Source organism: Entamoeba nuttalli (assembly GCF_000257125.1).
Source record: "Entamoeba nuttalli P19 unplaced genomic scaffold asmbl_4475, whole genome shotgun sequence".
Classification (NCBI taxonomy): Eukaryota; Evosea; order Mastigamoebida; family Endamoebidae; genus Entamoeba; species Entamoeba nuttalli.
The window spans coordinates 1-11084 of record NW_008576817.1 but is presented as its reverse complement, the minus strand read 5'-3'; the positions used below and the strand labels follow the sequence as shown (position 1 = coordinate 11084).

The 11084-nt window shown below is 26.1% G+C and overlaps 6 protein-coding genes across 6 annotated transcripts; 1 reads left to right on the top strand and 5 right to left on the bottom strand.

Moving 5' to 3' along the window:
* Positions 1-124: 124 nt before the first annotated feature.
* Positions 125-3289, bottom strand: ENU1_104520 (protein tyrosine kinase domain containing protein; the record flags this gene model as incomplete). Its single annotated transcript, XM_008859410.1, has 1 exon — positions 125-3289. One exon carries the CDS (start codon positions 3287-3289, stop codon positions 125-127), a length of 3165 nt encoding a protein of 1054 aa, XP_008857632.1.
* Positions 3290-3436: 147 nt separating this feature from the next.
* On the bottom strand, positions 3437-4042 carry ENU1_104510 (phosphoglycerate mutase family protein, putative; the record flags this gene model as incomplete). The annotated part of the gene is made up of 1 exon (XM_008859409.1): positions 3437-4042. The coding sequence occupies one exon, from the start codon at positions 4040-4042 to the stop codon at positions 3437-3439; it is 606 nt and encodes a 201-aa protein (XP_008857631.1).
* Positions 4043-5128: 1086 nt separating this feature from the next.
* On the top strand, positions 5129-7642 carry ENU1_104500 (helicase, putative; the record flags this gene model as incomplete). Its single annotated transcript, XM_008859408.1, has 1 exon — positions 5129-7642. One exon carries the CDS (start codon positions 5129-5131, stop codon positions 7640-7642), a length of 2514 nt encoding a protein of 837 aa, XP_008857630.1.
* A 31-nt stretch (positions 7643-7673) lies between these two features.
* ENU1_104490 (hypothetical protein) lies at positions 7674-8706 on the bottom strand (the record flags this gene model as incomplete). The annotated part of the gene is made up of 2 exons (XM_008859407.1): positions 7674-7854; positions 7916-8706. 2 exons carry the CDS (start codon positions 8704-8706, stop codon positions 7674-7676), a joined length of 972 nt encoding a protein of 323 aa, XP_008857629.1.
* An 87-nt stretch (positions 8707-8793) lies between these two features.
* On the bottom strand, positions 8794-9638 carry ENU1_104480 (metal cation transporter, zinc (Zn2+)-iron (Fe2+) permease (ZIP) family protein; the record flags this gene model as incomplete). Its single annotated transcript, XM_008859406.1, has 2 exons — positions 8794-9347; positions 9506-9638. The coding sequence occupies 2 exons, from the start codon at positions 9636-9638 to the stop codon at positions 8794-8796; spliced, it is 687 nt and encodes a 228-aa protein (XP_008857628.1).
* A 119-nt stretch (positions 9639-9757) lies between these two features.
* On the bottom strand, positions 9758-10831 carry ENU1_104470 (apyrase, putative; the record flags this gene model as incomplete). Its single annotated transcript, XM_008859405.1, has 1 exon — positions 9758-10831. A coding segment is annotated over one exon (1074 nt), but the record flags the coding sequence as incomplete, so codon positions are not given.
* Between the last annotated feature and the right edge of the window lie 253 nt (positions 10832-11084).

Genomic DNA, 11084 nt, shown 5'->3' with positions numbered 1-11084 from the left:
AAATATTGTGAACAAGCATCAATCATTAAACTAAATTTATTTGGTGATAAAATAAAATCTCTTCTTAGTTTGAGTTTGTTTTAAATAAAGTAAATAAAAGAAAAAAAATAATATTGAAGTAATTTCAGTCAAGAGTTAACAGTGAATCTAACTTCTTTAACTTTGAGTTAATATAGTCCTCTATTTTATCTGTGTATGTATTAGCATCTAATTCTGGATGATTTGCCTCATCATCAATAATTTTAACTAACTTCTGAGATACTTGTTCAAAATTGGGTCTATCACCTTTATTTTGTTTCCAACATTCTTGTATGAGTTCTTTAAATAATAATGGTATAGAGTCATCAAGAGGAAGTCTTTTGCCACTTTTAACAAATTCTTTAATTTGGAATAATGACTTAAAGTCTTTGTATGGCTCTTCTTGGTAATATAATTCCCATGAGGTTATAGCAAAAGCAAAAACATCACCAGCAAATGAATAGTCATCTTCATAACATTCTGGAGCAAGATAAACTGGTGTTCCAAGTCCTTTATTATCATTTCCATCAATTTTATTTTTTTCAGTAATTCTGGAAGTACCAAAATCAGTAATTTTAATACAACAAGCAGAATCAAAATATAATGAGTTAACAAGCAAATTATCAGGTTTAAGGTCCAAATGAACAATTCTATTTTCATGAAGGAATTGCATTCCTCTAGCAGTATCAAAAAGCATTTTAATTTTAAGTTTATAAGGAAGATAAATATCAGTATCTTTATCGTATCTTACATATTCTCCTAATGAACCTAAAACAAAGTATTGCATTACCATTGATATTTGTGGGATATAAGTAACTGATCCCATATAACTTGCTATGAAAGGATTTCTTAACTTACTCATTAATTCACATTCATTAATTACTTCTTGTTTTAGGTCTATTGTTTGTTCTTCAGTTAAATTTTCCCATTTAAACATTTTGATTGCAACAGGAATACTTCTATATTTACCAATATAAACTTTACTAGTTGCTCCTTCAGCGATGGGATTTTCTGACATATTTAATTCATCCATATCAAGATGAGTAGAAGATGCAGCATCAGTTTTAATTATAAAGAAATGATGGTAACGTTTAATAACATATTTTAATTCGGTATCCAATAATTTTTGATCATCTTGAGTCCAACTTTCGAAAGTTTTGTTAAGAAGGATTTGACTAATTTTGAGTAGTCCTTTCTTCTTTTTAGAGAACCAAACAGAATATGGTATTTTCATATCTTTAATTTTTGTAGTACATTTAAGAGTCATATAACTAGTAACTACTCTGTGACTTTTTGGAGGCAAAATAGTTACTTGAGGACTAAAATGAAATACGTATTTTGGATTATCAGGAGTATGAACAATAATCATCATGTATTTATTTCTACTTTTATTTTTAATTATTATTTCTTCAAACCTTGTATCAAATACTTCTGTTGGTACACCTTCATTGCCATAATCCAAATCGGTAGGGAATATAGAATATTTATTTTCTTTTAGTGGTTTACTATTTACTGAACCACCAAGATAAAGATAGTATTGTGGTTGTTGTTGTTTGTAAATTTCAAAGTCATTTTTTCTTTTTCTTGTGAATATAAATAATAAAACAATACAAATTATTATCAACAATACTCCAACCATACCTGCTATTAATATCACTAAATGATAATACCACTTTAATTTTTTAGATACACATCTTGTTTTATCACTACTATCTGTTTTATATCCTTTCTCACAAAGACATTCTTCGGTACAATACTCTCCTCCATCACATTCTTCTTCTTCATTATCATTAATTCCATTCCCACAACTTGAAGTGACACATGAAAATAAACTTGTAGCATTATACCCATCTTGACATTTACAATTAGTCAAACAATGATTATTATAACTAAAACATTCAACCCCTTTTCCTTTTTCATTCTTTGAACATTCTGTACTAATACAGTAATGGTCTTTGAGACTATACCCTTCAATACATTGGCATGTACTATTACATCCTTCAATTCCAAAATAACATTGATTTTTCCCCGTATTACCAGAAGGTTGCCATGAATTATTATACCAACATTTTAAAACACAATTATCTCCACCATAACCTTCTTTGCATAAACATTTTCCATCTCTTATAGAACATGTTCCTTGTGAATTATTATAATAACAACCATTTGGACAAATGGTTTTAAGACTTATTTGTATATCAATATCATCTTCACTTGATAATAATGCGAATTTTCGTTTTGACATTTCATTACTTCCTTCTATTCTAACTATTAACCCTTCATCTTTACCTCTTGTAGCTAGTACCCCAAAATTTTCTCCTTTCCAAAAGTTAACACATTTATTTGTTATTCCATCAGATGTTTTTGAATATTCTTCTAGAAAGACATATCTATTTGACTTAGTAGAGTCTAATAACAATGAAAAATCTCCTTTAAATTCCGTTTCAAAAAACATAACTTTCATTAATCTTCCAGGTGCACATATTGGATAAATATATTCTCCTTTAGAATACATTGGAAATGTATAAGACTCAGTTAAATGTGATGCATATAAAGACTGAATCAATTCATTATCAAAAGAAAAGAAAGGTGTATTAATTTCATTAGATGTTTCTGTGAGAGAAATTTCTAAATCAACATTAGCCATTTCATTTAATGAAAGAAAGAGATATAATATAGCAGATTCTGATTCTTGTTGATTAGGAACAGGAAATTTAAAATGATTTGACTGGTCATTTTGTGATAAATATCCTTTAATAAGACAGTGTGGTTCAATAACATTTATAGAAGAATCTGATAAGTCATAATAAACATTTACTTTAGACTCACTTTTAAATGTAAAAAGAATATCAACAACTTGTTTTGTCATTCCAGTTGTATCTAATTTTAACCATTTAGCGGGACGATATTGATTTTGTTTATTTCCTGAGAAAGTACAAGGTCCTACATCAAATAATGTAGAAGAATTAAATGATATTTGAAGGGGTTGAGAATTAAAAGGTAAAGGAATGATATCATTTGAAGGTATCCAATTTGTTTTTTGATAAACATTATAAAATTTTTGACAAACACCATCTCTTTTAATAAATAATGGATTTTTATCACTGATAGATTGATGTGGATTAATATTTTGGCATATATTACAATTACTATCTTGATAGTATTCATCCTTACATATTTCACAATTTCCATCTGAAACACAACTACTTGAACATCCAGGTGAACAGTCATATGAATAAATACCAATAATGAATATGATAAAAATTAACATTCTTTACATTTTACAGTTATTATTATTCTTATTTTAATTTATTAAATGGTTATTTTACTATTTTTATTTTCGTTAATATTCTATCTAAATATTTTTAGAACTGTAAAATAATTGAAAATTACAATACTTTTAAAATACTTTAAAAAATTAATCTCTTATTAAATAATCTTTCGTACCTATAAATTTTTGACTCTCATAATTATATTGAAGTGTAAATAACTCTAAGTTCATTGGGCTTATTTCACTTGCTTTGCTGTATGGAATATCTAATGTCCAACAAAGAAGAATTACTAAGGCTCTTCTATGCATTGCAATTAATACATTTCCTTCTGTTTCTAAAACAATTTTCATAGCCTCTTTTTGTTGTTGAACAACATCATTTAATGATTGACCTCCCTCAATTCGAGCGTCATAATTTCCTTTTTTCCATTGATCAAATACTTCATCTAATCTACATTTACCATTCTCAAAGATAGTTAACCCTTCATATTTCCCAAAGTCAACTTCATCAAATCCTTTTAAAATTTGGTGAGGATATTTTTCAATAAAGTGTTGAACTGATAATTGGGAACGTAAAAGCGATGATGTGAAGACTGCTGAGATTGGAAGGTCTTGATGAGAACTATAAAACCTTTCAGCTTGTTGAACTCCTTCTTCATTTAAAGGGCATTGGGGTAAATACTTTCTACCATGAATTAATTTTTGTTTGTTTAATGGAGTTTGTCCATGGCGGACAATAAACAAAGTTTTCATTTTATTTCAAAGATTTTTTAGTTGTGTCATTAATTTTTAATTTATTTTGCAAGACATTTATTTATAGTTGGCAACTTTGTTTATAATTATATCTAAGTAAATTGTCAACTGCCTATTTATATAGTATTACTATAATTTATTTATACTTTAATTCTTCAAACAAAATGAGTTGTTGATATTTTTATATTTTAACGATTTTTGAATTATTCATAGTTATTTAGTTGATTATTTACTTGTATTAATTTTAATATTCATTAATTTTCAAATAGTTAATTCCTTTATTCATTTATTTCATTTCAATATCAATTATTTTATTTCTATGAATAATAAACTGAAATTAAAATCAATTTTATTAGTATTGTCATTTATTAATTATCATTTTCGTTTATATTCATTATCACTTCTTTTTTCTATCATTTATGCTTGATTTTCATTTCTTTTTCATTTCTTCTTTATTTTCTATATATCTTTATTCTATTCTATTATATTTCTATTTTTTCATATCTTTATTTATTATTAATTTCTATTTTAAACATCATCTAACAGTTTTAATGTTAATATTATCATTAGTTCATTTATTGACATTTCTTTTATTTCTTCATTTAATTTTATTGATTTGTTATTATTTAAATTATTTTTATTTACATTAAATATCTATGATATTACATTATATCATTAGATTTATTCAAATTTAAATATGAATGAAATGATATTATTATCATTTTATAATGATTGTATTCAATAATTGAACTAACTAAGATAAAATATCATTTCAATCATTTTAACATTCATAATACTAATTTATTTCATTATTAATCTTCCTTTTCTCTTTTGTTCTATTCTCTTTCCAGATTCTAGTATTTAATTATATTAGACTATGTTTCAAAACAATCTAATTTAAATTTAAAATAAACAATAAAATATAAATAGAAATGAATTTTCAAATATAAAAATTAAAAAGAATAATAAATAATAAATATCTACTAATAGATAATAATAAAATACTATAATAAATGAACTTTCTTCTACAATAAACTTTGGAAACCTTAATAAAAATTAAATAAAAAACTCAAAAAAATAAGAAATATGAAATCTACTCTAACAAAAGAACAAAAAAGACAGTTTAATTCATTAATCTATGCAGCACAAGAGTTTGAGACAAAACTTGATTTTGTAGAAAGTTTAAAATATTATGAAAGTGCATTAAGATTACTACCAAGTCACAAAAAATTACCATTAAAAATTAAACAAATTAAAGAAAAAATTGAGAAAAGTAAGTCTAAAGTTGACCTTAAAACAACTAATGATATATCTGGATTTGTATATAATACAAACCAAAATAAATATTTTCTTAATGGTGGATTTTGGTTATCAGTTGATACTTTTAATCAGTTATTACCTCATCAACGTACAGGTATAAAATGGTTATGGGAACATCATAATGAAACAACAATTCATGGCTGTATTCTTGGAGATGATATGGGTCTTGGAAAAACAGTTGAAATATTAGCCTTTGTTTTAGGATTAACAAATAATAATTTTTCTCGTACTTTTCTTATTGTTGTTCCTGCAATGGTTGCCTTACAATGGCAAACAGAAGCAAAGAAATGGTGTCGACCAGTAACACTTTATAGTATTCATCATATGTCACCTTCAGATAGAAGAGCCGCAATCAGTTCAATACAAATAAGTGGAGGTATTTTATTGACAACATATAATCTTGTTCAAAATGATGAAGCGAGTTTAGGAGTTATTAACTGGGATTATATTATTTTAGATGAAGCACATACAATAAAATCAAGAATTAGTAAAGCCTCTTCTGTTTTAAAAGGTTTTAAAGCAAAGCACAAAATTGCTGCAACAGGAACACCAATGATGAATAATTTATTAGAACTGTGGAATATCATGGACTTTACAACTGATGGTGCATTGTTAGGTGATTATAGTCAGTTTCAATCTTATTTTGAACGAATTATTTCCAATGCAAATTTAAGGAATGAGAAAAGTCCATTTGCTAAACGTAGATTATTAGAATTATCTAAAAGAATTGGACCATATATTTTAAGAAGAACAAAGAAAGATGTATTTGGTGATGATAGACCAACAACATCTATCAGTCTTAATATACAAGAAAAAGATGAAGAAGAGGGAAAAAATTCAGACAGTAGTAAGTGTCTTACTCTTACTGTTAATAAATATGAATTAATTGTTTGGGTTAAATTAGATCCAAACCAAAGAATGATTTATACAAAATTATTAAGATCAATTAATGTGAATGAATTAAAAATGCATAAGATAAGAGCTATCATTGGAATGATTAGTTATTTAGAAAAGAGTTGTAGTAATCCCCCTGCTATTAAAGATGTTCTAGAAGATCAAACTAAACCATTTATTGATAACGAAATAATCAAAATGGTTGATGAAGAAACAATAAATTTATGGCCTAAATTAACAGTACTTTTAAAATTATTAAAGATGTGTGAAAAAACAAATGAGAAAGTATTATTATTTAGTCAATATCAAAGGACATTAGACTCAATATCTGATTTACTTCAATCGAAAGATATTCTGTTTTTGAGAATAGATGGTGATTTAGATGATGGATTAAGAAAAGAACGGTTACGAAGATTTAATAATATGTCATCATGGGGAGTATTATTAATGACTATTCGAGTTGGAGCATGTGGATTAAACATTACAGGAGCTTCAAGAGTTGTTATATTTGATGAAGGATGGTCAACAATAGGGAACCAAGCAGTAGATAGAGCGTACAGAATAGGACAAAAAAAGGATGTTGTTTCTTATAGAATTGTAACATGTGGGACACTAGAAGAAAAAATGTATCGAAGACAAGTTCATAAAACTACTTTAACAGAATTAACACTTGAAACTAATAAAGAAAAACAAAAGTTTAGACATTGGTTTACAAAAAAAGAATTATATACATTGTTTGATTCTAGTCAAGTTAACTTTGATAACTCTAAAACACATTTAATTTTTAAACAATATAAACCATTATATCCTCAAAACATGCCTGAATATCCTGATTGGTTAGATAAGCATGTTAAAGAAATAGAAAAACTTGATAATGTTTTTGGAGTATCTGATCATTCTTTTATCATTAAAACAGATATTCCTGATGAACTTATTTATGAAAATATAGAAAATGAACATGAAGAAAAACATTGGGAATTTGATAAAAAAAAAGATGGTTTAAGTATTGGTAGAACAGATGAACAAGAAAAAAGACAAGCTAAAACAAAAATTGAAGTAAATATTATTGATGACACTAACGATTCTTTTATTACTAAAAAACTATCTTCTAGACCTTTTACTACTACTATTGTTAAAAGAAGAAAAGATAGATCTACTGCATGTTATGGACATATTTCTAAAGCAAATCCATTTCTAGTAAAAAAATGTCGATGTTTTCTTAATGATAATGAAAAAAAAGAATATAATGACTTAGTAGGACAATTAAAAGAATGTCAAAATGATGAACAAAGACTATTATGTTTATTACAATTAGTAAATATTTGTGATGATGACATTCATGTACATGAGAATATTGCATTATTAGCACAAAAGTATTTTAAATAATTTAACAAATAATAACTTATTCATAAATTAATCAATTAGTTTCATCTATTTTTTGATATTCAACCCGTTTTGAATTTTGAATAGTTTGGTTATGTCTTAAGAATTCAATTTCATCATCTCTACGCTTTCTATTTGATATTACTGAAAATGTTATTAAAAGAAATATAAATAATACAACACTAAGTGGAATAACTGTGTTAACAAATACATTTCTATCCATTAAGTAGTTTAAAAAAAAACGAACAAAATATCCTCTAAAAAAAATTTACAAACTTTCCACTAAAGTCCATTATAACTTTAGAATAAATATTTTCAGTATTTGTTACAATCATAATCTCTCCAGCAGTAAAGTCATGTTTAACTGAACCTGTATAACAAATATGTTGAATTGAATCAACATTATATTGCCCAAAAGATACTTTTAATTCTGTTAAAATAGATGTATTAGGAATATATGATTCAAATATAAAATAAAATTGCTCTATTACTTGTTGTGTTAATTTTAATTCTGTTACATTTGATGAAGACTGTTGTTCAATTTGAAAAATGGGAGTAGTTACTAAACCTAATGAATATCTTTGAAATTCTTTATCTCCCTTTAAAATGTACAAAGTAACATTAGTTGGTTTATTATGTTTATCTGTTGCTGCAAAACTTAAATCTATAGAAGATGTTGGATGAAGTGTTTGCTTAAAAAATATACTTTTTTGTGGAACATCATATTCTTTACGAATTAGATAAGTTTCTTCTAAAGAATCATTTAAATCTGGAATAGAAGATACAAAACAAGTTTGAATATGAGGTGGTGCATTTACACTAACAGAAGTTAATAATGCATTACTTCTCATATCAAGTCCACTTTCATGATAGTCATAATATTTTTCAATTCGTTTATTTGTAATAACTAAAAAACTTATTGAAAACAAGATAGATAAAATAATACATATAATAACTCCTGCAATATTAAATAATAAATATTTTTTCTTTGTTTGGATTAATTGAATAATTCGTTCTTTAAATTTTTGTATAAATGATTTCTTTTCAACATTGTGCTGTTCTTGCATCAACTTCCTTAATTATTTTTTTTCTCTAATTTTTTTAGTTCCATATTTATTTTTTGTTATAAATAACAGAATAAATATGAAAATCAATTAGAGAGAATAAAGTCTCATAAAATAAAGTCCAAATGCCATGAACGCCATACCAAATGAAAAGTATTGTGCTGAAGACTCAGGTGATATATACTTTAAAGAAGAAGGAATTAATTCCACAATACTCATAAATACCATTATTCCACTAACTCCACAAAGACATATTTCTATAGCTGATGGTGTTAAAAATGGATAGAATAATGCTCCAACAGTTAATGCTCCAAACGGTTCACACACTCCAGATATTAATGCCCATTTAAATGCCTCCCATTTACTTCCAGTAGAAGAATAGACTGGAGCAGCAACAGCCAATCCTTCAGGAATATTATGTCCAGCAATTACTAACATTAATGGTAGTCCAGATTCAACACCATGCAAACATGCCATATAAACAGCAATCCCTTCAGGGAAATTATGAAGACAAATACTAAAAGCAGTTTTAATACCTAGCATAAGAATACCTTCTCTTTCTTTTCTTATTTGTTGTTGTTCATCAGTTTCAGTTTTTGGTTTTGGAAAAAAACGAGATAAGTCAGGTTCAGGAATCAATTTCTCTAATACAACAAATAATATCATTCCAATAAAAAACTATACTATTAATACTTTTAATTTAATGCTAGTATTCAACAAACCGCTATGTTTGGTATTGAAAATCCTATTGAGTTTATTGCTCCTTCTAAAATATCTACAAATGAAACATAAATCATCACACCCGCACTAAAACTTAACATTTTTCCTAATTTTTTATAATCAGGCTCGCCAAATAAATAAACGACAATACCACCAATTGCAGTTGCTAGTCCAGAACACGTAGTACATATCATGGCAGTAGTGAATGACGACATAACTCAATTACTTCTTTTAAAGTTCATCTTTTTCGAGTTTTATTTTGATACAATTAATAAAACTTTGAAAAAAAAGTAAAAGAATATTTAACAATTGTCATTAAATGAATTATTACTCATTAAATGTCAAGTGGAATTATTTCAATTCCTTCAAACTTATTTGTCCCTAATGACTTCTCTTTCATTAATGGTTTTCCTTCTAAATTCATCATTCCAATAAAAGTTTCAAGTTTATCTTCATTTTCAAATGTTTTTAAATAAAGAATAACGTCTTCTTGATATGGAATTAATTTAATTGATGAAAATCCATGAGACTTATTAAACTGTGAGTCTGTAAAAACTCTAGGATTTTGGAAATTTTCATCAAACTCAACAACATATTTTCCACTTGCATAAAGATTATCATATGTTTCATTATATGCAATATTACTTATTTTTCTTGGTGCAAAATACCACTTTCTATTAATATTTGAAAATACTACAGCTTCCATAGAAGTGTACCCTGGTGATGATACACCTAATAAATTATCAATTGTCTTATAAACGAAAGAAAAATCAACAGTTTCATAAACTCCATTTTTCTTAACCTTTTGAACGTAATATTTATTTGATCTACCAATAACTCCATCTACATTTAATGAGTCTAATCCTTGACTTCCTAAATATAATGTATCATCAACAATAGTAGCCCATTCTGGTTTAAAAGCACTATCACTTGTTCCATTTCCATCAGCCATAATCACACGTGCATAAAACTTTTTGTTCTTAATATCTAGTTGATGTCCAATACCAGTCTTATCATCAAAGACAAATAATGTATCATAAAAATGAATTATTTCAGACATCTCATTTCCTCTTGTTTTATACAAATAGTTAGAAACAACATCAAATCCTTTTGAAACAGATTCACTAAACGTCCACTCATCTTTTTCTTTAAATAACATTCCAAAATGGACTTTACAAATATGTTGTTTTTTTGTTGAATCTAGATTGTATTTGTCATCGTCACTTACAAAAATTACTTGAAACGCCTTTGACTCTGGAGAATATTGCTTATAACCAGCCATTGAACCCCCATATGTAAATGGTACTTTCTCTTTTAATCCTGAATTATACCTATCATCATTTAAAAACATAATTAATAACACTGTAGCAAATGTAATTACAATAAATATACATGCTACAGCATAACTAATACCTTTTAAAATAGTCTTTTTATTCATGCTAATATCAAATATGAACTATTAAAGTTCTTTTTACTTGTTATATCTAATTCTCATTAAAACTATGTCAGTTTATTTTTTCAAATAAAGAACCATATTATTTAATTTTATAATCAACTTCTTTTTTTTTTACGAAACATATCTGTCTCTTAAAATTTTTCGCTCTAAATAATTAATAATAAAACCAATAAATAAAAACTGAATGAATTTAAAGTGCTTTTCT